This window comes from Parasteatoda tepidariorum, chromosome 8 (genome assembly GCF_043381705.1).
Source record: "Parasteatoda tepidariorum isolate YZ-2023 chromosome 8, CAS_Ptep_4.0, whole genome shotgun sequence".
NCBI lineage: Eukaryota > Metazoa > Arthropoda > Arachnida > Araneae > Theridiidae > Parasteatoda > Parasteatoda tepidariorum.
In genome coordinates, this window is record NC_092211.1 from 46,971,998 (window position 1) to 46,999,646 (window position 27,649).

The 27,649-nt window shown below is 27.3% G+C and overlaps 1 protein-coding gene across 1 annotated transcript in view; it reads right to left on the reverse strand.

Moving 5' to 3' along the window:
• Window positions 1-2,718: 2,718 nt before the first annotated feature.
• Window positions 2,719-27,649, reverse strand: part of LOC107448584 (cell adhesion molecule Dscam1) — a 106,882-nt gene continuing 81,951 nt past the window's right edge. Inside the window, exons 14-28 of the mRNA XM_021146874.3 lie at window positions 26,976-27,124; window positions 25,919-26,050; window positions 25,252-25,413; window positions 22,401-22,471; window positions 19,912-20,149; window positions 17,029-17,127; window positions 15,501-15,686; window positions 12,045-12,338; window positions 10,813-10,983; window positions 9,672-9,898; window positions 9,442-9,502; window positions 5,393-5,474; window positions 5,110-5,213; window positions 4,072-4,168; window positions 2,719-3,007 (exon numbers count right to left, since the gene is read on the reverse strand). Of these exons, the coding sequence (XP_021002533.3) occupies window positions 4,095-4,168; window positions 5,110-5,213; window positions 5,393-5,474; window positions 9,442-9,502; window positions 9,672-9,898; window positions 10,813-10,983; window positions 12,045-12,338; window positions 15,501-15,686; window positions 17,029-17,127; window positions 19,912-20,149; window positions 22,401-22,471; window positions 25,252-25,413; window positions 25,919-26,050; window positions 26,976-27,124 (2,050 nt within the window). The 3' untranslated portion in view covers window positions 2,719-3,007; window positions 4,072-4,094. The remainder of the gene's footprint in view (window positions 3,008-4,071; window positions 4,169-5,109; window positions 5,214-5,392; window positions 5,475-9,441; window positions 9,503-9,671; window positions 9,899-10,812; window positions 10,984-12,044; window positions 12,339-15,500; window positions 15,687-17,028; window positions 17,128-19,911; window positions 20,150-22,400; window positions 22,472-25,251; window positions 25,414-25,918; window positions 26,051-26,975; window positions 27,125-27,649) is intronic.

The following is a 27,649-nucleotide window of genomic DNA, read 5'->3' on the forward strand; positions in this document are numbered from 1 at the left end:
TAACTCTAGTAACACATACGATACAACCCTAAAACTTATTTTAAGAAATAAATCATGAAATAAACGTTTTATTAAAAATTTTCTTTTTTAATTAACATTTCAAGATTCATTTTAGTTTTGGCTCATTTTTTAACTTATTAAAAATAGTAACCGAATACGTTTCTCTGTAAGTTTAAAAACTAAAGTCTTATTGATAATTAACCGAAAGAAAATGAAATTTTTCTATTCATTTCTTTTTTTGTTCTATAACATGACGAAGAATAAATGAAAATCATAATTTGGAAATATAATAATTATTTTATTTTATCATTCGTTTCTTTCTACCCTGCAGCCCCGTATTATGTTTAAACAATACTCACTTTTTTTGTAAGAGATCCAAGCATATTAATTAGATATAGGGAGAAAAGTTACGCAATAATTAACTTTCTAAAAATTGGCGTAATTACTTAGGCTTTTTACGTAAGGACTCTACAAAATAGCAGAAATAATCTTGCGAATCAGCTTGATTTCACTCTGAATGTAAAAAAAAGATAACTAAATTTGATTTAGTAATTACGTTAGAGAGAAGATCCCCGTGTTTAGAGAAACTGCATCCGTGAAAATCTAGATAAGAAAAGTACCACTGATCGCTAATGAGTTCAAAGTAAATAAATCCCTTTGCTTAAGTTTTTATTAGTTTAGAAATTATTTTAGTAAGTTGTTTGATATAATATGGACTTAATGTGCCCACTTTCCTTTTATTCTTTAAAGAATTAATTAGTTCTATCTAATTGCCTTCCGGTTTTTTTAAGTTACTGTTTTCCTTTTTAGTTTAATTATATAGTTAATTCTCTATTGCTTTTTGTCGAATATTCAAAAAATACCAAAAAATTAAATTCCTGTATCTTCTGCATTGAATCATAATTATGGGATAGAATACAGTGTTTTATATTTTATTTCTTTCTACTTTAAATAGAAATTTGTCTAAATACAACATTAACTACTAGTACTCACATTTGTCAAGTACACAGTTAGACATTTCCCAAAAGATAGTTTAAAACCAATTTATTTAATTGTTGTTTCACCACATTCATACAAAACACTAATAATCATAAAAAAAAGTTATTTAAACTTTTAACTGTGAGAAAAACCGCTTATTAAATGTTTTCACTTAATTCTGTTAAACAACCTGACGCCACCTTATTTTCTCCAATCGCTTCAACGCAGTTTCCAATGCTGCATTCCCCAAGTAGAACACGATGCTCTCTTTCAGGCATTGAAGGCAGCATCATAGAGCTGCTTATGGCAAAAAAGTCTAGTATTTCCCATGTCTTACGATAAGTGAAACAACCAGATAAACTAATTAAGCTTCTTTCCTTGGTTCATTTTATAAAACAAAATTCAAACTCAACCTTACTCCTATGCCCATTATCTGACGAAATGCCTAGCTCTAATGTCCAGTTAAATTTCTTTTTCAAGCTTTTGATATCTTGCCATTTGCAAATAGCTAAAAATCATATGATTTTGCATTCATGATTTTTTATCCATACTAGTTGTAAAAGGTTTGAAAACCGTAAAGGTAAACAGCACGCTTTACTGTAAAGATTATGATTAATTGAATGGATAGACTATGTTTGGTAAATTTCCTGTAATTTTAAATTTGTGATGTCATAATATGTATTGCTTATTTCCTAGCTCCTTAAATTTCCTAAATTTCATAAAATTCTTCTTTAATCAATATTAATCTAATTTTGATTAAATTAAACTAATAATTTGATTTCTGTTACATTTTCTAAAAAGCAGATATGAATATTTTATATTCTCTTCTTAACAATCAATGTAACGGCTACCTTTGTAATTCAATACATGTGTATAACTCATTAATTCGTATCAAAAATTTATTTCAACTTTTTATTCCTTAAGATTCTTTATTTCTCTAATCAGAAAAATGTTTCAGTTATAGGGTTAAATTAATTCTCATTGCCTTTTTAGGTGATTAAGATTTAACTAAATTATTTAAAATTAAATATTAATAACATGGAGATGATTTTGTTTTTAGTTATTTTATCTTTCGATAAATCACCAACTATAGATCTCTTCCCATGATCCAAACTGTCCGTTGGGAATAATCCAGTTGCTTGTTTTAAATTCTTGGCTTTTGGACTGGAGGTCTTAGCCCCTCAACTAACTGTTATTAATTTAATAAAAAAAATTTCATTATGTTTGAAGAGCCATCTCTTTATCTCTATTATAGGAGCCTGATGCTTACCATTTCTTTTGTTCAGTTTCATAATGATAATTATTATGAAATTAAAGCAATTATTGTTTGATATATCGTTGGACTATCAATTCTTTAAAACGAAAGCTACATGCATTTACTATAATCGCGTCTTCATAAATTTATTAGAAATTTCTTTTATTTAGAACTTGGAATGTTTGGAAATCATATATTTATTTCTTGAATCGAAGAATGATTATTTCAAATTTATTTAAATACTAAGCAATTATACTTTATTTACCTAAAGCTTATGGATAAAGGTTAACCAAACAAATATCATGCATAATTTAAATATCGTTTACAATTAATACTGATATTAGATTTATAGATAAATTGTTTTCGCAAAATATTTTGACAAAGATTATTCTGAAATTTTTCCCTAATAAGTTTCTATTTTAATTCTTATTATTATTGTTTTCAGCAAATTTACTGAGCTCTAACTTTAAATAAAAGGAAAACACTTTTTTTTGGAAAAACAGACATTTTATTAACATGATATAAATATTCTTTTTTTTTTTTACACATTTGGCACCGTGACAGATTATTATTTTTAAATTTCTTTACATAAAAGACAACAGTTTTATCCGTATATTTCTTCCTGCAATTGAATATAAGCTCTGAACTTGTTTCACAAGGGATTCTTTTTCATCAAATGACCAGATTGATATGTAAACATAATACACATTTTTTTTTCAAAAGTAGTTTTGCTGGCCTCCTTTTTCAGACAACTAACGCTATGTCTTTCAGATTCTGAAAATAAACGTATCAATACAGGAAATCAAGGTATTTTTGCAGATTTTAAATATTTACAAGAATGATGTAATTATTAGCAAGACGATGATTTTTACAGTCATCATTATCATAAAATCGATAAATTACATTAATTATTTTAAAAATAACGGTTTAAGATTTAATGGTAAAATAGATTTTACGGATAATGAACCTAAAGTGACAACACATTATTTGGTATTTGACCCGAAATTGAATTATTTACTGTGTATATTTAAATGTTTTCCGATATTCCTTTTAGGAGTAGGCAAAAAACATTTATCATATTATTATTATTATTNATTCTTCATTTTGAACTTTATATATATATATATATAAAGTATATCTATGTATGTATTTATATATTATATGCATGTATGTATCTTGAATGATATTAATTAATAATTGTTGAATAACGAGTAATTGTAAAATTTTTACTTTTCACATTAACTTGTAAACTTTAAAACCATATAAAGTACATTGTACGGATTAATCTTCCTTGTGGCTCTGTTTTGCTTCAGAATGAATAAACATTTGATGAAGGGTGAATAATAAAAGCATATGTTTTTTTGCATTATTTAATTGGTTAGGAATTCATGTGTTGAAAAATTCACGTCCGAGGACTTAAAAATATAAGTATTTAAAGCTAGCATTTAGAGAATGTATTTCAAAATGCACATGTTTGATTAAATTCTAGTTGAAACATATACATATTAGTTTGCTTGTTCTTTTCTGTATTTTTAGACAATCGTAAGTTTGTTTTGCAATTTCTATCTAATGTATGAACTATTTATTGAAATTCACTACCAGGTATTTTAATAAAAAAATAAAAAAAATACTTTAATTCAAAAGTATATAATTCAAATTGTCCTGCGTTTTTTGAATAACTTCAGATAAATTGGAATATGAAGTATCTCAATTTCATTGAATTTGAGCTTCTTGATTTGTAGAATCATAAATAAAAATTAATCAAAATGAAACTTAGATTTAAAAATGAATAATATAATTATATTATTCCCCCTTTATTAGAGCATAATTTATATTACCTTAGGTATTTTAAAGAAAGTCGTTAAGAGAGAGCAGTAACTGTGTGCTCAACCCAACGTTTGTTTGTCTCATATTTGCATTCTTCAAATGATTTCCCTGAAAAATATCAGATAATAAAAAATCAAAATTAGTTTTCCAAATTTTCTAATATGAAAAGAGACCTTTGGTATTGTTTAAAATAAGGTATTTCATGTCCAGCATATTTTTCATTAAAATTATCCAAACTTGTATTCTTCTTCAGCGTTTTAACCATAATATCCTTCAGTAGCAGTAACATATTTTTCAATTCTAGGCATTTGCTTTTTTCAGAATGTCACTAGCTACTTTTTTTTCATTTAATTTCTTCAAATTAAAATTGTACTGTTAAATGATCATAATTCATTTTTTAAAACAAAGATTTCAGTGCTTTTTCAATTTTAAATATTACCACTGGTATATATTTTAGGCTATTTTGATATTAATTATAGCTTCATAGTTTATTATTAGTCACTAATTATAGCCTTATAGTTTATAAATGCTTTTAATTATTGTCTTTTTGATTAATTTATATTTTACACGCTAATTTTAATGATATAATATTTAAATTATTTAAATGTATGATTTAAAGATTACTATTTCATCTATGTTGTTTTCATTTGCTTCCGATATATCGTTTCTTTTCTTTGGAAATCACATTTTATATATTGTGCCTAAAAATATAATTACTGTAATTTGGATTTGTGTTACGGGTGAATATATAATTAGAAATATCATAGTTTTAATATCTAATGCTTATATGCTTGTATAATTCAATGGTACAATAAAACCAGAAATGTACAATAAAAGCATATATTTTTATTACTTTCTTTAATTGCGTTATCAATTTACTTTTTATAAAATTATTATTAATATTTTAATTTCTTCCTGTAACTAAATATAATCATGGTGTTAAAATATATCACACAATTTTCATTTTAATGTTTCTTTTCTAAATCATGTAAATGGATTAAAGAAAAAAAATTTAGAAAAAGAAATACGTTAGTTACATCCATACTTACATATCCTATCACATTCTGTTTCAGATTCTCTAGATTCTTCCTTAATATAGCAGTTTTTATTGGATGTTAAAATTTTACAGTCGTCTGATTCTAAACTTGAAGAACTGGAACAAAAACAATTTAAAACAGGTTCTTGAATACATATTAAGAAAAAAAAAGACGTAAAGTGTATTTTTAAATAATTACGATTTCCCAGTAATTTATAATATTAGTTTTGTCCCCTTTTTCTGAAATTTAAGATACGTAAGACATAAGATACTCTTGAAATTGATAAATTACTCACCTTTCATCTCCTCTTCTCCATGACAAACAATTGCCCTGTAAGTTATCCTCATAAATCAAAGATCTTTGATGAAAATTTAAATCTGAAATATAGTTAATATGATATCATTTGTTTAATAATTTTTGTGCAATATATTGAATAATGCAAAAAATGATTAATTTTCAATGTTTGATTATTTTTTAATTTTGCCCTATATATTAATAAAACTGAACAATTTAAAATGAGCAGAACCAGTACTATAGTTTCAGTTCAACATTGAAGAACCTTTTTAGCTCCAAGAAATTTATTTAAAATTGAAAGTTGGCCGATGATTAATAAGGTGACTTCCCTTTTTAAAGAAACAATCCAGCAGTCGTAATTACATTGAGCTTCGATAAAATTAATAGGAGTTACCATTAATTTATGTGGTTAGTATCTAAGGCTTCCTAAATTGATTCGAAAATTAAAACCCTTTACCAATGATGTTACAACCTCAGGATTCAAAAAACGAAGGTATTAGGTTTAAAACAAGACAGCACCAAAGAGCATACGTCTCTCACTCTCTCTACATCGGTGACCACAGACAACGAACACATAGCTCTCTCACTTCTAGAAAGATGCCTTCACTATGCTACTTAGTAGCTTTCCACGTTTCCTTTTTTTTCGACAAACAAAGCAGCTGAGTCTCAAACATCGTTAAGGGATAAACAGAAGATAATTTTTGCAAGCATAAGGTAAATTTACAGTCAGGAGCGATATATACACAGAAAAAGTTAGCAGACTGACTTGCATTTTTATGGACATGATAACTTTACAAGCATAATTTTTTTACCGCTGAAAAGGACTGCAAAACTTTTATTCGGTCTGATAGTTAAGTGCTTAAATAGAAAATGAAAAAAGGAATGAGAGATGTGAAAGAAAATAGCGAACAAGTTTCTTCGACTTTGTGTTTTTCTCTGTTTTTCAGTGTCGTAAAACTGATGAAGGGTGTTCGTTAAAGAATCGGAACTATACTGCAACTGTCTATGTTTCTTTAGTAGTCGCAATCTGGGAAATATGGTTCTCACAGCTTGGAGTTTCACTTTGTTGGTCCTCATAGTTTGGAGGTCTCATAGTTGGTTCTCATTGGTGGAGAAAGATCCAAAGATTGAACTCCCTAATGTTAATTTTATTTTTTGAGTTTTTTGCCATATCTTCGGAACTTTTTAGGTGGATTAAAAATTTTAGCACTCAATTATAAAATTCGTTTATCTAAAGATAATCTCATACGAAAAAAATATTATATATTTACTATTTTTTATTATTTTATTTAATAACAGCCGTAACATTTCGTTTTTTCAGTTCGTTCTTTTTTTCTTTTCTTTACGCACTGTTCACTGCAAAAGATTCCAGATCAAGGATCAAATCGCTCTAAAAAGTGCAGGCATTGCATGTGCATCATCCGTGAATTCCAATTTACCTCAATTTTTTCACTAATATTTATTTAATTAGAGTATTTCAGTGATTTTACGGTAATTTTTTCTGTAAAAATAAGAGTATACCAATTTTGAGTTTTATCACACGTTTCATTAAAAATGAATTTTCGGAAAAAGTACCGGCATACTGAATTCCGTTTAATTTAATCATAATTTGAGAATTTAATCATAATTTACTTTGAATTATATTAAAGTGTAAGAAAACTTTCATCAAAATATAACGTACTTTTTGTCAAATACAAAACACCTTCTTTCTGGTTACATGAAGAAATAAAAACTATTTAGGTTTTTCACAGGTTGTTTCAAGATGGTATCTATTTTGATTTCCCATCTTCTTCGGGTGATGCACTTACCTCCTGTTACCTTATTCCAAAAAACCGGATTAAAATAGGAGTAATTGCTTTTCAGCGAAATCAGTTTTTAGAATATCTTAAAATGGTGAAAGGTGTACATATTCAAGAGAAAAATTACGATGAAATGCGACAAAATTCCTGAAATGCCATTGATACAGTAATCGATACATGATTTTCTTCAGAATTGTTTGTGGATAGTGGTTTTGTAGATACACACATTCGGATATTGATGTTCTTTGATCTGCTGCCTATATAATAGACGTCGCTCTAATTGTTTTAAGGAATTGATATTATGTGCAGGAAAAAAAATCTGCTTATTTTAAAACTGAACAGGCACTAAATGTATAATTAAGTAAAATATAATTAAATTCTTCCAAGAAGAATTTAATTATATTTTACTTAATGGTACACTTAGTGCCTGTTCAGTTTTCAAATAAGCAGATTTTTTTCCTGCTTCTTTAACTCTTCATATTTTGAAGAAAGTAATCTTTTTTTTTTCTTTTTCATGGTTGCTTATTTCAGTTCTAAACAATTAAAATAATAAAATCATATTGCATATAATATTGAATTTAATTCCAGCATTTTATATTTAAACTGGAGACCACAAAATCTTTTGATTTATTTCGTTTTACTTTTTTAAAAAGAGATAAAGATTAGTAACTCAATTATTTATTTTTAAATTTATTTTGTTAAAAAGCAGAATTTCATATTAACTAAAATTTATCATTTATATAAGTAGTTATTAATTGGTCACAATTGTGATACGCAATATTTTTTAAACTAACGTGACATTTACAATGGAAAAAAAATCACTCCCTGTTCTATGCACTGCCATTTTTTATGTTAGTGAATAGTTATAGAACATAGGTGTAAAATTAGGTCATGCTTACACCAAAAATGACATCATCAATAAAACTAAATTTCAGCCACATTTACACCTTACAAAATCAACCTCATGTATACCTCCGAAACACCTAATTTTATTCATAAGAGTCGGCTTTTGTTCATATGGAAGTGCATTAAAAAACTTTATTTTTCGCAAAATATTATTTCGTTTTTGGCTGTTTAGTTTTTATTTTGAACTTTTGTTTTTAATATTTAATGTTAAAAAGTAAGGAAAGAAATTTGTTTCTTAGTGTTTGATTTAAAATTTTATTTCCGTAGTTTTACTTCTTCTGAATGTTTTATTTTTATTCTGAATTTTGGCAGAACATGTAACCTAATAATTCAAATTATTGGTTAATAAAAAAAAATTTTCCCCTTTATAGGATTTATTCAAATCAATGTGAATTTCAATATACTTTTGATCCAAGGTTAGATCAAGGTGAATTTCCAGACTGTGTGATATTTCTTTCTTCTTTTTCATCATCACGTATTTTGTACAGTAATCTTTCGTATGATAGATCATACATCAACATTCTTCATGAAAAATTAATTTTATAAAGTATATTTGTATTAAGTAAATTTAAAAATAAAGCTCCAAATTTTTGATTGTTTTTAAACATAGAAAAAATAAACTTTTTTTTCATAATATAACAGCTGAAAACATAATAGCGGAATGTGGCTATTTGAAAGTCAGAAAAATTTTTAATATTTATTAAATTAAATTTAACAATAGAAGCAGATTTTTAAAAATTTACATGAAAATTTTAGTTATCATCTATTAACTTTATAAAATGTATTTATCATTATATCTTGGAATATTTTTTTATTCCTTTGGTTTTTGTATATTTAAGTGTGATGACATGAAATAAAATTAAACGAAATAAATAAGTACTGAAGATCACAATCCAAAATCTAATTTCTAATTTAAAGTTTTTTTTCTTTTTTTCTCTTAACTCTTATGCCTTATTTTGCTCCGTCTATAAAGTGTAAACTAAGTATTGAATTCAATTTCTGATATTTGTTTATTTTAAAAAATAAAATATGGAATTATTGTTGTACTATAGAGCTCTATTTTTCTTTTGTTAAATATTGGATTACGTGCTTACTAATTTATAAATTTTATTTTCATATCGATACATTTTTTGCATACCACTTTTTCTCTATTTTTCTTCGTTTGTTTGCTTTATTTACTTTTTGCCAAATTTAATTTTTAAGATATAATTCATATGATAACAGCTGAAACACAATTTGTTTGATTAGACTATTATTGGCAAACAAAATTTTATCTAATAGCTTATAATATCTCTTCAATATGCAGTTTTTCTTCGTCTGTTAAAAATAATAATTTAGAACTTGCCTTTATCTAGTACAGGAAAATATAAAATTGGAGATTCGTAAATTTTCTCTGTGCTTTGAACCTACAATTAAAACGAAAAGAAAGTTTATTTTTTGAGAAGATAAATATTAGTAATAAAAATTGAGTTTTACTTAATTTAGATAAAGCATATAATTTTTAGAATTTTAAAATCCAGTTACTTAAATAAATTAATAATTCCAATTTTACTAATGAAATACATTTGAATTTACCTTTCTAGTTGGGTATGGTATATCATATGTGCAGCCACTTCTGGAACTTCCAAATGTCCCAGTATTTTGCTGATGTCCGGTACCTGGATGTAAGCACGTATCACGATTGTATACTGTAACTTTACTTGCAGCATAAGGAGTTGGAAAGTATGTTGGTTCTAAAGCAGTTTCATAAGTAGTTGATAGTGGTAAGGACTCAGCCTTAATGGGCTCGTTTCTATCAATGCCTAAACAAAATCTAATTTTAATGCCATGAATAAAGATAAATTAAGTACTATAAATTTGGCAAAAGGTATTTTGATCAAAATGTGCGTAAATCTGTTTTTCTAAGATGGATTGTTCTGATAACTTAAAAAATCTTATTATTTGATATAATATATTTTTATTTATTATTAATTAAAAGTTAGAGCTATATAAGTTTTCTACGATCAACTTTAAATCATGTACACAAATGTTATAGCGTGTCTTGAATTTGTAGTATTTATATTGAACAAATAAATTGGGTCTTTGTAAATACTAACAGAGTTGTGCCTAATCAAGTGGTTGTACATGACGTGTTAATGTTACAACTTTAAGGATTTGGATTATTATCACACTGAATAAATGTACGGATCAGATTCTAATTTGATATCTGCAAGTGATGAACCTGTTTGGCAGACCCACGCGTGACGTGAAATGCACTGTACATTTTCAGGGCCCAATTATTTAATAGGCAAGAATGCCATGTAGTGTTGACCTCAGTAAAATGACGTGGATAACGTCTGAGCCGAAATATCTCTCTCGAACTTCTACACCTCTACCTACAAGAGGAGTTTATGCTATGCAGATTGAATATGGTACTTGCTGCATATAAACATCAGTTATTTAATTGGATACCACGAACGAACTCGCAGTGAGTAATTCGACTACGATACATATGTCATTCCATGAAAATGCCATCTTTATATTGAAATAAAAACAACTTTTATTACAGATTGTTTTTTTTTTTTTCATTTGGTTCATATAACGTATGCAGCAAGTTCAATTGACATCAGTTAAACTGAATGAACGAATTTTTGACCTAAAAAGGTAACTTTGACCATTCCCTCCTTGCTCCTTGTATAGGTTGACATGTAAGCATAGTAACGAATCTAATAATTACCATCCGGTGACTGTTCTCTTCCTCCAGTTGAATTACGCCTTGTTATGAAATACACAACACACAGTACTACAATGAGAACCATAGCTGAACTGACGACAGGTACAGTTATTAATAAATGTCTGAAGAAAGGACCACTTTTTTCACTCATTTCTGAAGGTCTTGGTGGATATTCTATAAATAAATCATTTTTAAACATTAATTTATTGCATAGACCTTATAGGTTATATGAATAAAACAAATAAATTGATAATGACCTGTATAAATTATAGTTTTGGAACGAGTAAATTATTAATTAGACTTTGAGTCGTTACTCTCTCTATCTATCTATCTATCTATCTATCTATCTATATATATATCTATCTATCTATCTATCTATNATATATATATAAATCATGCATAATTGCATGTAAAATCTGGAACAATTTAAAGTAAGTAGCTGTAACATTTTTTTAAGGATGTGTTGCTATTTTGTAAGGAAAAAATTGTGAAATGAATATTGCCATAATCTTGACATTAAAAGAAAGCTTTTTAAGCATAGTCATCAAAAATTTAAGAAAATGCACTCACCTTAAAAATAACAATAAAAAGTCGATGCTTTTATTTAAAATATTATTAATAAAATTATCTAATGGCACCTTTAAACGAATATAAAAGAACTAGTATTACATTACCGCCTGTGTTTACAGCTTTTACTTATGTGGTTTTTAACTCCTTGAGCAACTTTAACAGTTCCTTTCAGATTGATTTGCTACTCGTATAGAACCTAAATGCTGAACTATTTTATGATTGTAGCATAATTTTAAATATTTAAATGGTAATAAGCATTTATAATGTGCAGCATTCATAGCTATAATTATAATTGCACACTTGCAACATTAAATTTAATTGATTTACTATTGGTCAAATTAAAATTTGATATCATAACTTTTCACACTCAGAGTACTTAACGATTAAGATGCTGTTTGATCTATAATATAAACATTATATCTTTTAATTTACATAAACTACCATTAAAATAAGTTCACAAAATAAATTGGTTACTAACGATTAAGTTTAAAAATATGCAAGTTTTATAATTTAAGTTTTAGTGAGTTGACTTTCGAAGTCTATTCAGAGGTAATATGGATTGCTATCGTTAAAAATTAAAGTTATTTTATAACATAATTATTAATGTTCTAATTACATTTTATTGATTTGCAATAAAAGAGTTTAAAAAAATCTTCATGTTATACCTCCTGTCATTGTCATAGTAGCAAAAACATACTCCGCATCAGTCGATCCCGCGTCGTTCCGAGCTGTCATTAGCAAAGAGTACCATGTCCCAGGTATAAGGTCCATTATCGTAATATTTTGTTGTTCAGGAATAATATTATTGCTTACTAAAGTCCAATCCTGTTGGCCATTAACTTTATATTGAACAATGAAGAATCGAATTGGACAACCACCATTATGCCAACTGTTTAAATTGACTAATAATGTTGTGTAGTTTATATTTAAAAGAAATCTTTTATCAGGAGCAATGGGTGCTGAAAAAAAATTAAGAATTTATAAAGGTAGATATATCAATTAATCTGAAATTCTTATACATTTTGTTCAAACATTGTATCAAATAGAGAAGCAATTTTTAATAAATATGAATATTTATGAGTTTTAGGAGTGGGTAAAATACGTAATTACAAAGGTCAGGTTGTTCAGTAGAATTGCTTGATCAGACCGTTACCACCTAGTTCACCAGATTTTTACCCGGAAGATTTTTAACAGTGTATATAACCTGTATAAAGAAAGTCTATAATAACCAGCCGTTAATTCTAAGCTGAAGTTAAATTTTAATTTTTTGAGAAGATTCTATATCGTATTAGAAATTTTTAATCACGAATTCTATTTCACCTCCATAACTGAATTAGAATTTAAAGAATAGAAAAAGTGAGTTCATGCCTTCCAGGAGTAAGCCATACAATTTCGATTGCTGAAAAAAATCCAGAATATTAAAATGCCATTTATTGGGAGAGAACTTCCCAATTCACCATTCTATAATTTTCCTCTCATAATTTGTTTTTCTTTTGGTATTTCGAAATTTTTTACAGTATTTGCAATTTCATTGGTTACTTTATTTTTTCCTGAACCTCCTTTTACAATAAATTTTAAATAACTTTTGGTTGTGAAAGAGAAATATTAAAAGTTTGACCCCTGGTATAGTGTCCTCTTAAAAACCACGCTGATTTTCTTTCAAAAAAAGCGACTAATCAGTGCATTAGCAGAAAAATAATCAATTAGCAATTTTTAAAAATACTTCCGGTATCCATTTAAATTAAAAATATTGATGGTTAAGATAAATTAAATAGACATCAGTATTATGAATCAAATTATTAGCCTAAATATATAAATGTTTATTCAACCTTATGAATTAATTCGTTACAGAACATTATTCTGTCATAGTTACAGTTTGGTCAATCTATATTGTTCTTAGCCAAATAGATATGTCATCCTGATTACCATTTGAATCAAAACCAGTTCAAATGGAATCGACTCAAATCTTACCGAAATACTCTGGAAAACAATTGAGCGGCTTTAGAGAGATTGTGATTGACAGTGTGCTCGGTTAATTGGAAATGATTATCCAGTGATCAAATGAGAATCAACTGTCAACGGCAGAAGAGATCAATTGTCTAACGAGAATCACAGTAGGATTTAGATTTACTTTGATATGTTCGCTCAACAGTCGAAAATTACTTTAGCTATTCTCAAGTCATTCGCAATCCTCCTTCCGCTTTAATTAATTATCTATATTTTATGTTCTTTTTCTTTAATTTTCGATATTTACTGTTGTAATAATAAATACCCTTCGTTTCTTAGTGTATGCGTTAGATAATTATATTCAAATAAAGAATGTAAATTTTATTGAGCTAAAATTTTGCACAAATAAAATATTTTTTTAATTTCTTATGAAAATGTTTAACAGCTTATTTACGCCTGAATTGGATATTTAAGTACTAAATGAAAATTTTGAACACAACTTATCTGGATATAAGATACTCCTGGAGAAATAGAGACTGAACCTTCTATGCGGAAAGTCTACACTGTTAGAAATTTCTCGGGAAAAAAATGATTAAATAACAATTTATTGAATGGTTATTTTACCTTATTTAACCAAAACAGTCAAATAACCATAAATGAAATATTGAACAAACTGTAATCTTTGAGAAAAACTGTTTATTAACTTCTTTTACCTAATACGGCTAAACAACCAGAATTTTATCGCACCAACTAGAACCACCTAATGAAGCTACGTAGTTCTTTGCAACTGCGTACATATCATAGTCGATCGGGCTTATCTGTCAATCTCATCACCGACAAAACTAGAATTCAAGTCCCAGCACTGACGCCACTATATTTCCTCTATTCCTTTCAACACATGAATAATTTCCAGTGTCCGACACTCTCCAATGCGCATTTCCTTACGAAAAGCCAAGCTCATATGTCCAGTTAAATAATTATTATTATTTTTTTTTTCATTTTTGAAAAATGTTAATTGTAAATAGTTAAAAAACCTTATGGTTTTGTATTCATGGTTTTATAACCATACTTTTTGCTATAGATTTCAAAACCATAAAGGAAAAAAAAAATCTTTACCGTAAATTTTACGTTTAATCGGATGGACAGACAGCTGCAAGTTATGCAACCATAATTTTAGAATGAAAATTTTAATATGGCACGTAAATGAAACTATTTAACAGAACAAATACTAAACAATGAATCTTTATTATAATCTATCGATGGTCACAGACATTCTAATATGCATCACATAAATGAGAAGCTTTTTACGAGCTTAATATAAACATTGAAGTAAACATTTTTTTAAAATAATCGAATGATTTTTTTTAAAAATTTCATTAGATTATTCAAGGCGTGTCCTTAAAATACGCAAACCTAACCTAAATTAACATAAAATAAAGTTTAAACTAAATATAATGGATGAAAGAAATGAAAAAAAAAATCTGATAGCTCAGTTGATAAAATGTTTCAGTTTAAACATTAAATTTCTGTTATTAATTTTTCAGTAATTTCAACTGAAAATTTCCTTTAATGAAAAAAAAAATTATTTCATTCTGCTGTCTCATTTTTCTTGTAATAATAATTTAATGGAAAATCAAGTACTCATTCGAGAAAAAATTCAAATAAATAAGTTTCACATATGACGCTAAAGAAGTAAACGGGAACAATAAGGTTTAAATACAGACAATAATGTTTAAAACCCAAATCCGGAAATTTACTGTTACAGAACATGTGCTCTGTATTTTTAGTGGAAATGTGAGTAAGTTATAGTTTATAAGGTAGATATACACCTATAGTATACTATTTTGTAGATGTCAATTGTATTGAATCGATACTGACAGTTAATTTCCGTAATAGTTTTCATGAATGGGTTGCATCGTTGTTTGTTTAGACAACCATTTAATTCCAAGCGTTAATGCAACAAAATTTCTCATTTAAAACGCTCAAGATGTAAATTATCGATTTATTTTATGAGCTCAAAAAGAAACAGTTATTTAAATCTTCATGAAACTTTTTTTTAAAACAAATATTTTCTAACTATTTGAAGGCCTTTATATGTGCTAATTTTAACTAATGAAATAGTCTTAAATTAAGATAACCATGTGATTACAGTGTTTAATAAGCAATTTTTTTACCATTCCCATCGGTTTTTACGGAAATAATTTCACTGCTGTTTCCTCGTCCAGCACTATTAAAAGCTACTATGTAGCAGAAGTATTTAGTGCCACATTGAAGATCTTGGAACAGATGCTCCTTGTAATCTCCTTTTAGTCTTATTTCTTGCCACGTACTTCCTTCCATTTTGTTGTATAAAATATAACCTGTAAACAAATTTATCTGAATTACATTATTCCAAAAAAGGTAGCAAACCGGGCACAATCTAACTTTTACAAATTCAGCATTACGAATATAATACGACTGATTTTTTTTTTTACATATTAAGTAATTCATTAAGCTACGTTGAGTACATTTCAGTCAAAAAACATTAGGGCACTCATTCAAGATAAATAATGGTGTTCGAATATAAATATACCTGATGAAAACAGAAAATAAGATGGCTGAGTTTTCTGGTGACTGATAACTGAATCATAGTGACATATGCTATTTTATTTCATAGAATGTAATGTAAGGTAACTCTTCATGCATACTCAATGTTTATCTCTTTTGTTGAAATTATAAGAAGTGAAAATATATTCTTTCTGATAAGGTACTGGCTTTAAGAGGACTGCTATAATTTTTTTCTGTTTTTCGACAATGGTAGAGTTGAAATTTAGCGTAAAAGAAGTTTTTCAATGCTTTGGAAACAATGCTATTTGGTAAATTCTTGATATTGATAGTTAAATTACAGGTAGTATTACTTTTGCAATATATTGGTTATTACCGATTAAGTACTTTTTTTAAGTTTATAATATTTACAAAATTTGCTTGATCTTAGCACCATATCTACGAGATGCATAACGATACCACACACTATGGTTTTGTTTGCTGCATTGTTCGCATGAGTTACCAGTAGTACTAAACCAGGAAATTTGATTAATTAGAAAAACATAGATGAAAATAACAGGGCATGTTGTTAAATTCTATCTGAGTAGAGTGTTGTTTACAAGTAATCTTAGAGAAGAGAAATGAAAGCTGCACTATAAAGGCGAATAAAAAAGTGAAACTTAATGAACCAACAGAATTGAAAACCTAGAAACAATTTTGCAAAAAAGTCCAGTGAATTGTACTTCCGTTAATATAATTTATAAACAATTTCCGGTGAATATGTAGAATATAGGGTCTTTAGCAATTTCATTTTAAGCTTTAAAAAAATTTAACTATTAATATATTTCCCTAATTATTATTTTACAATTTCTCGTAATCTTGTGTGGATACCATTCCGGTTCGATCGAAAATATCTATCAAAGCATGTTATTATTATTATTATTCGAATTTATTACATTAACCGCATTCGTTGCAAAATCATGTTTCCAAAATTTTATGATAAATTTTGCCCAAAATACCTGATAGGTACTTGGTTATGTTAATTTCGTCAATAACTGTACGAAGAACACAAATTAACTTATAGCTAAACTTCAAAAGCTACTTTAGGTAAATAATAGCTAACGACTAATTTATTTCATTTTTTTAGTTTATAAAAATAATAAAATTATTCAGACTTACCTAAAACAGGAGCATACGGAGTAACATTTATTTCCCACGAAAGTTTTATAGTTTTGGAAGTTGTAAAATATGACTTTATTGAAGGAATCCCTGGTGCATCTGCATTAAAATATTATTTATGTTACAGAATAAAATTGATAAAAACATTTACATGGCAACAATGTAAGAGTTTTGTTTAGAATAAAATATTCGTGAAATAACAATTTTATAATTATTGTTTAGACTTTTATAGGCAGTTATCAGGCTTGTCAATTGAAAAAAAATAACATTTCTTTTGCTATTAAAATGAAATTCATTTTGTTTTTGAAGGTAGTTCCATACAAAATATATTTAAAATAAATATACGTGTTTTTATTATATTTCTTATTCTTTATATTACGCTTTTAACTAAAATTGTATAAACGCTCTTTATAGAATGTGTATAAACTTAATAATTTGACAATAAGTCTACCTAAAATATTTTAAATGGAATGCTTCTCATGGCATTTATAAGATTTTGAGAGTTGAATTTCGCGATGCAAGTAAATAATAATTACAAGATTTAAACTAAAATTATGTTTTTGTTAACAGCAAAATATATTAATTTCAATTTAAGATAGTTTGTGTAACCCTAACTCAATATTCCTACTTGTTAAATAAAATGCATTAAAAAATAAGAAATTAATTTTAAACCAAGAAAACCTTATTTCAACGCTATATTTTTCTTGAATTGAGTAAAAGTGTATTTAGATTTACAATTTTATCAGAATAAGTAAAGATATAAACACGATATTTTTTCAAAAGGCAAAATATACTGTATTATAGTCACATTCAAACAAAGGTTAATTTTAATAAAATAAAATATTATAATTTTAATACATTTCTATGTAAATAATTTTTAAAAGTAAAATTTATTGAAATGTTTTAAATTCTTATTTACAGCAATTCATCAATATTTATACATTTTCGCAATAAACTAATGTTCCAATGTAGAGAAAGTTTACCATTTACATAATTTACAAATAATATTTCAATAGATAATTCGCAGTTAAAAGAAAATTAAAAATTATTATTTATGTTCTACTCACGTATATTGGTATAAATGTTATTTATGAATTATGAGCTTGATTTACATTTACAAATTAAACTATTATGATTCAACTAGTACTTTACCGAAAATAAGTATGAAAGATTTTTAATTATATTACGATAATAACTTTTAAAACATGTCTACTTCTACATGCGACGTTTATAATTCTATAAATGCTCAGATTTTATAAGCGTAATTCCCAAAACAATTGCAGTGAATATAATTATTATTTATTTTCTCCTTCCCTAAATAATATGGATTGTTTCTGAATTAATGACAATACAATAACTGCATCGAAGTAACTTTTGCATCCAATTCTGATATATGTTTGCAATCTTTTATCTCAACCATTCAATATTTCATTCATAATCTTACAAACAAACCTCGAAACAAATGCTTTGTTTAGACATCATCAATTCTTTATTTTTTTTTACTGATCCCCAAATAAATTTCCCTTATTCACTCGTTGATGAACATCTGAAATATTAATAAGCAAAACGCTACACAATTTTTGTTCATTTATGCCTTTCTAGATAAGCTTATTGATAATTCACGAAACATTGTGACATCGTGATTAACAATGGTTTATTATTTCTTGAATTTATTTTAAATGCTTGAATGATTCGCTTATAGAAAAATTTTCCTTCTTCCATGTTGTTGAACTTGCTTCATTAATAAAATGTAAGCAAAAGCAATTGTCTTTCAAAAGAATCTACATAAAACCTACAATTTGTAGAAATTGAAATAAATCAGTTAAATACATTCTTATTTTTTTGGAAACCATTTTCTTTTGCTTATAGCGCAATTTTAGTTGCTTTTTCAATATTTTAAAATATGTTAGTACATCATTTAGGAAGTAAATGCAAACAATAGTGAAAAAACATCTTTTCTACATACAGTTAGGCATATTTGCAAATGCCAAATAAAATATTAAAAGAAATAGATTTTTGATTTTTTGATTTTATTCAAGATTTGTATTGAAAGTTTATGAAATTATTTATTTTCCTGAAAGTATAACACTATTTTATGGCAAGTAAAAGTTCAAGCATGCAAATCAAATAAATTAGTGAGTTAAAACGTTATCTTTTTGGATAATTTATTAGGTATGTTTTAAGAAAATTCATTTTTTAAAAAAAAAATTCTTTCATTGTTCAATTCCGGATCAAATTAGCGTAAAAACAATCAGCCCTCAGTGTGCCGGTATTTTTGCAGTAAAATTAATTTTTTTCAGAGTATGTTACGGAACAAAAGTAATATACCGTAATTTTCAAAGTAGTAATTTTCGTAAATCACTGAAACACTCTAATTAAATAAATTAAACTGGAAAAATTATGATAAAATATTTCACTGTAAAATAGATTTTACGGTAAAATGAATTTTATGCTAAAAAGTATTTTACTGCAAAATAGAGTTTAAGGTAAAATGGATTTTACGAATGCCGAAGTGCATTTTCAAAGTGCCGGTACTATATATTGTGATTTGATCTGGAATTTTTTGCAGTGAGGATATAATTAAAATAATTATCAAAATTTGTTTTTATTTATTGCGCTTGAAAATCAGAAATTATAAGCATCACCTTTAAAAAGTAAGTTAATGGCAGAAAGGTGTAAACAACACATATTTCCCTATTGAAAACAAATTTATGTATGTAACAAACAGGAAAAAGTTAAGTTACCTCAGTCTTCTTCTCTTTTACTTTTTTTAATACGCTACTGATTAATAATTAAGTATAAAATGTCTATTTAAACTATCTTAGAATGGAAAGTATAAGTTTAATAGCAATTATAAACTAATATAATTTTTTTAATGCTTACCAAACTCCAAAGTTCTGGTTAAAACTTCATCAGAAGGTGGACCAGCTCCCCGACTGTTAAAGGGTTGAACAATAACACTGTATTCTGTATATCGATTCAAATTGCGAAGTTCATAATATTGTACGACTCCCTCACTGATCACCGTTGATTTAAAAGTATATGGTTCAATTCCATCTTTTGTTTTATATCCGACATAAAATCCATCTACATTACGCGTTCTATCAATTTCAATTGGCCTCTGAAAAGAATTGTTTTTCGTATTTATTGTAAAAAGTATCTGAATCTATAAAATTTTACTTTTTATGCATTATAGACACTTATAGGATGAACAGAGCTTCTTATATATTCATTATAATATTAAACCCTAATGCATAAATATTGAATCCTTTTAAATGTTGTTCTATTCAGAGATAATTTTACATATTAAAACATTGACAAATAACAATTTATTTATTTAATAACAAAAAGAATTGTGTATTTTTGTCAGGAAGCAAAGAGACACTGCAATGAATTTAATATGGATGATCAACAAAAACACTCGTGTAAGAAATTAAGAGAATTTGCAGACTTGATGGATTATCTCTATTAATACTGGACCGATTTCAATGAAATATTATATATACATACATTGATGCAATACAAAACAAATAAACATTCAACAATTGCAATACACACTCTTGGTCATGCGTAACACTAGTTGGAATCGGAAGGTATGAAACAGAGGTTGCAGAATGTACAAAAAAATGGGTTAATCGTGGGTATGGCCCCCTCTTTCAGATATACAGGCCTTCCAGCGTGATTTCATACTTGAAATAAGGCAGTTTATTATTTCCTGTGGCAATTGGCCTGAATTGCCATGTGGCAATTTCTTACCTTCAGACTCCAAAGAGAGTTACGCATGATCATATGTGTGTATTACAATTGCTGAATAGTTGTTTGTTTTGTATTGTATCAATGTATGTACATATCAAATTTCATTAAAATCGATTCTGTAGTCCTAGAGAATTCACTTAATTTCTTACATCAGTGTAATATATCAAAAAGCAATGGATGTGTTCTCCCGTGCAATTGAAAAAATCAATGCAAGCGACAAAAATTCCTAAATGAGTTTTTTACATATTTGGCATCTTTGTGTGGTAAGCTACACATTGCAAAAAAAAATTCCAACACGAATTTTATTTTATTAGTTTTTTGATGCTCTATTTTAGCATTCATAGCCTTAGCAATAGAAAGAAAAAAAGTTGTCAAGTTACTTCTCTCGAAATAAATTTCAATTTTAAAGTTAAATTCCAAATCAATTCAAATTTTTCAATTGCACGCCAGTATAGAGGTATTTGTAAAGTTTTAAAGTTATGTATTTCAAGATTCAAGTATGCAGCATTTAAATCAATGTTTTTGTTTCTTACTGGAACTGTAAAGCCAGAAAGAAATTTCGTGTATCAAATATGCTATTGACTAATCTCATATATCCCTTTATATTGTTCAAAGTATAAAAGTAGTTTTTTTTTTAAAAAAAAAAAAGAGGGACTGAAAAATAATACTTTAGGAGGAGCTTGTAGACTTTTTTTAATCGAATTTGTATTTCTTCATCTCACACATTTAATCTTCGGTCTTATACATTAACTATTTTAAACAATTTATGTGATTTAAACTTTGTGAGCAATTTGTTTGAGTAACAATGTATGCTAAAAATTATATTCTTTAACTTATGCATGCATTAATTCAGAGGAGATCCTTACTTCGAGATATTTTCAATGGATTACTGCGTTTTTTTTATTCCTATTGAAAATATGATTCTTTTAATTTTTTTTCTAAAAAAATATCCACAGATTTTTAAAAAAATTAATGTTTCTATATTTATCAATACAATATATTCAATGAATCCCTATATTTTTAAAAGAGAAGACTAGAGCAATATAATTTATTGCGGCTTTTTTGTAGCTTCAAATGTTAGCCTTTAAGGCAAAATTGATATAATAATCCTCAAAAGCTGTTACAATGACTCCACCCTTTAATTTTGTATGGACCTGGAAACGCAAGGCTTATAGAGTTTCATATAGAACAATTTTATACAGTGTCTACAAAACTCCCACGAAACTATTAGCATAGTTTTACTACAAGCAATCTTCAAAATATTACGATCCTCCGAGATAGCGTTAAAACCGAAAAAAAACATTCATTTCGCAATGCAGCAAAAATAAAATTAACTAGTATTTTGACTACAATAAAATTAATTAGTAGTTTGAAACTTGAAAGAGAGACTTGAGCGTTGAGGGAGTTTAGAAATAGTGATTAGTTAAGAATGTGTCTTTAATAGTTAGCAAATTAGTTTCTGCGGTATTACACTTTAATTAACTTCAAAATTGAACTTAATAGATTAAAACTCAAGATCGTATTTCAGCGCTATGCTAAATAACGCTAAAATTACTATTATGTTAAATGATCTTCTTTCGGACTGTGATATGTTAAATAAGAATTTACTAACTTACCTGCCAAGAAATGTTAATGGATGTCGATGAAATTGGAATTGCTTTAACTCCTAAAGGGGCATTTCTAGGAGCTAGAAATAAGAAACATGTTTTGAGTAAAGGAAATGTATTTTAGAAACAAGAAAATTATTTGATGTATAATACCTGAAGCAATAACAACGTTATAACGATATAAGTGATTTGACAATGAAAAAAGGCTTATTACTTATATTTAATTTGTTATATAGTAGCGTTATTTGTGTTCAACATTAAGAGACTTTACTTATAATTTTCATAATTGTTGATTTCTCTGAAATTTGAGGAAGGTAAAGGGCTCCCGCCTCTCTTTTTGTATAATTGTGTTACTCTACGTCCATAAATTGTGTACTCTACGTCCATATAATTGTGTTACTACGTAGACATGTTACTCTACGTCCAACTTACGAGAAATAGTTCATTATGGCAGACGAGTTTCGATGTTCCACGCAGGCTTCAGTCTAAATGCGACTTTCATGGCTTTGACAAATATACTGAGACTCATGTAAGAGAAATGATGTCTTGGAACTTATGCCCCCCCTGACATGAGTAAATATAGCCAAAATTTTACTCTAATGTTCTTTCAATTTTGGCAGCATATCATACTGTAAAGGATTATTCTGGGAAAGAAAAAAACCATAACCGTACATAATGATTAGTTAGGTCTCTAGATTTAAATCTTTGCAAACAAGACCGGGATGGTCTGAGGAGGACGATTTCAACTTGTGACTTCCCTCCGGCACACATCTAAGCTTGAAAAGAGCGTTTCTGAACAAAAACGGCCAATTGTTATAGTGATATCTAATCTGTTTGCTTCAATCAGTGAAACTATAATGTTAATCCAGCACATTGTTGAAAATTAACGAAGAAAGAATTAACTCCTTATAAACTTATTTTATTGTTCTTTTCAGTCAATCATATCCCATATCTTTCGACACCAATAGTAATTACACATGAGTATGTATGTAAATATGTAACAATACTTACATACTCATGTGTAATACCTATTATAACTATAAAATGGTTACAATCTTAGTATCAAATCAACCTATCTTCACTCTAATTTTTTATAAATAGTTTCAATTAGCTCTGAAGTTATTGATGAAATTCGAGAAATCTTTTAATTTTGAGCACAATAGAGGAAGGATGAAGAAGTTTATTAGTTTTACATCAATCTTAAGTAACAGAAATTATAATGTTGGAAAATTGATAATATCTAAGATGTGGTAAGCAAAAAGCGTCTGAACATATTAAAGGGAAATATTCTTTTTGCTATCTTTATTTGCAACTTAATATTATTTAAGCTTTTTTCTTTGATCGCTATATTTTTTCTCTCTAAAAATAGCGTTGTAATATAAAGTTAGTTATTTATACTTTATTTCCGAAAATCATTTATCTTTCCCCACACCAAACTGCAATAACACAATTACAAGAGAAATCGATAAATAAAAAGAAATAGAAATACCAACCTCTCGTTCTCGATGAGATTCTGTAAACTATTGAATTCTTCTTTGAAGGGATTTATTTATTTACTTAAGTTCATTTGTTTGTTTATTTATTTATTACTTCTAGAGCCAATCGTGTTTGGCTTGCAGTACTGGAAAGGTTATAAAAAAGTCTTTGAAGTTGTAACAAGTGTTATAAACGTAACGTGGTTTTACTTTGAGTGGTTTATTTGAATTTCTTTTCTTTAATTTAGCTTTTAAGTGTTTTAAGCAATTTGTAAATCCTGAAAAATATAATTCACTATTTCAAAACTATTGACTTTTAGATTTAAAATACTGAAAATTTTCATTATGCTAAACATAACAAAACCTTTATCAAACAATGATTTTTTTGAAAATATATATATATAGAGAGAGAGAGAATGAGAATAAAACTCAACATATTTCTAGCACCCAAGAATGGACGCCCACTCTCAAGGCTTGTCAGACATGACTTAGAAGAAACAAACGTGGTTAAAAATTAAAACGTAAAGATGTAAACGAAAAGGAAAAAACTGCTGAGGAACAAAACTAAAAGAACGCAGTTGCCGCGAAATAAAAACAAATATGGAAAAACAGAACATCTGTGGCTGAGAGGGGCGAATCAGGGAAACATGCAATCCCATGCACTTTGATAAGTTTGTTAAGGACTAATGTGCTCAACAAGTGAATCAGCATTCGTATAAATCAAGCAACATTTCAGGGCATGAATATGAGCTGTTGTGACTGGAGAGGAAATAATTTTGATATTGTCGACATTTATTTTATGGTCAATGTGCAGCTATCGCTGATTTATCGTACTATTCATAACACATATATCTCTCGAGTTACATAAGCCTAAAATTATAAGACTTAAATTTTTTAGACTTAAGTGACAATTTTATTTTTAATCACAAATATCTTTTTTCGCTTTTTTTTTCACTTGATACACTTTTTAATCCTCTTTTTGTAAGCCGTTAAGTAAAATCTTCCCTTCAATGCACCGATACGATCAACACGATAATCTCAGCAATAAGCGTGGAATACAAAAAATAAAATAGTAGATAGGCATATTTGCTTTATAGAATAAATCTTAAGTGCATTATTTCAAATTTTTAATTTTGAATGGTAAAACAATTTTTCGAAAGAGAAAGAAAGATTAAACTTTATATCTTGAAAACTGTTTAGATAAAAGCATGGTCTATATTTTATTGCTAGTAATTCAAAAGTCACAATGTTCTTAGTCTCATTTATACTATGAAAAAATGACCAAAAATTTAAGAATTACATAGTGTTGATTTTTAAAATGGGTGCTTTAAATGTAATTTTCATTCCGCTATTTTTTTAAGTAGTATGAAAATATTTATACCTACGTTCTTCCAGAGTGGTGACTGCTACTTCTGCTCCATACTGACTTTCGCCCAAGCTATTTTCACATTTCACTCGGAAGAAGTACCTTGTTTTTGGACTTAATCCCCTTACAGTTAATGTTGTTTCGTCTCCAGGTACTGTTAGCGGACCACCTAAAGATTGATCTAAAAAAATTTGTCATTTAAGCTTTAAACTATTCTTGTTTAAATAATCAAATACATAATTAACGAAATTTCTAAAAAAAGATAATACAAAACTAAAACATTGCATTATATTGTTTGGGTTCTGTTTTACACCCTTCATATTTTTATTCAAAAAATATAATATGACTTTAAATTAGAGATTGTTAATATTACATTGAAAGAAATCATGACCCTTGCACCATAAGTCATTAAGGGAGTTTTTAACTGACTTCTGCTATAAGTAGTTAGATTACTCAAAATCCTTTAGCCCTAATTTACTAACCTATTCTTCTTTGAACAATTTTCCTTATTGTTGGGTTTTGAATTCTAACAAAGACTTTTACCTGACTATTTTTAAAGATCTCCGATTCTCTTCATAGTTGTTTTTTCTATAAACACATTGATATGACGACAGTATTGATAGGACCAATTGATCACGCGAATATTATTATTTTTTATTGTCAATCAAAAGTAAAAACGTACTTACCTTTTATGTCTCGCCAAGAAATGGAGTAATGCAGAATGGGAGAATTACCATTAAATGGTCTATTCCAGGTCAACCTTACTGTTCGACTTCCTACATCATGAATTTCAAGATTTTGGGGAGCATCTGGAACATCTTTATAAGAAATTAGAATAATTCAAAAATCCACCTTAATTCCTACATTTGATTATAGATATAAAATCAATCCACTTTAATTTCTTTATTTAATACTATTTTGCCAAAAATAGTTGACGAATGGAACAGAACAGTCATTAAGAAGATATCATCGTATATACTCTATGTGGTTTAGTTGTTACTTAAGATATAACATTTATTTTAAGTTAGAATTGTTATTTTTTCGTGTATAAAAATAGAAAACAATAACTGCATAAAAAAGACAATGATTAGTTTTTTAGAATTTTGGATGTGAGATATTTTTGATTGCATGTGTAAACAATTAGGAAGTTTTTTAGAGAAGTCCTCCAAAAAGTTTCATTTAATAAAATTTTACATTTTAATTGAAAAGAATGCATTTTCTATGCAAATTTTACATAAAAGTGCTTATTTTTGTGAGTAATGTGCAATTTAATTTCAAAAGGTAACTTAACATTCGAGCTTAACTTCTTCTAAATGTTTATTTAAGCCAAAGGTCGAAAAATAAACAATAATTTTTAAAACTATTTAGAAAATTCAAACAATTGAAAACACATTCGGACTTAGAAAGCAAAGTTCGAATTGTATCTTTATGCGAATATTCCTATGCAAGTAAAAATAAATAAACATGACGCTAATGTGAAATATGTTTCGACCAGTTTTTAGATAGTTATAGATTTTATGCAGCAACGCTGGTGAATAAGTATATCATAAATTTCAAGCCATAACAAAATTTACCTAATAACGTCAACCATGGTTATGAAGCAGAAATCGATAATCGTGTTTACAAATGTCTTCTACGACAGGAAATCGATAAAATACAGTTCAAGAAAAAAGATTTATCGGGGCCTGAAACTGTCTCAGCTGAGTAGCTCAAAGAGAAATTGAAAATCTGAAACTTGTTTACCTTGAATGGTTAATTGAAAATTCATAGAATCTTCTCCAAAGTCATTCATGGAAGAACATGTAAATGTCGCTGTGTCGCCACGCTCTACTTTTTCGATGACAAGAGTAACTCCTGCTCCCCCCTTAACATTCTCTGGCTGCTGGCTGTATCTATTACATAAAGAAATGAAGAGAAAATAATTTTGAAGAATAATAAAATAGATTTTTTTTTCATATCATAATGTAAGTCATAGGTTGAAAGTAATGATAGAAACGGTGAACCAATCCCCCATTGAAAAGAGAGAAAAAAAATGCTTTTTTTTAACTTAATAACTAATTCCCATTTTTGCATCGTCGATTTCTTCCATCGTTCGGTACTGTTAAAACTTCTGGAGTTTCAAAAGCATTAAATTTTCAATGTGTGATCCGTGGGACGCCTGCAATTGGTCCTCAAAATCATGGCCTTTCACCACAATAATAAAAACTATATTATATTATATTATATTATATTATATTATATTATATTATATTATATTATATTATATTATATTATATTATATTATATTATATTATATTATATTATATTATATTATATTATATTATATTATATTATATTATATTATATTATATTATATTATATTATATTATATTATATTATATTATATTATATTATATTATATTATATTATATTATATT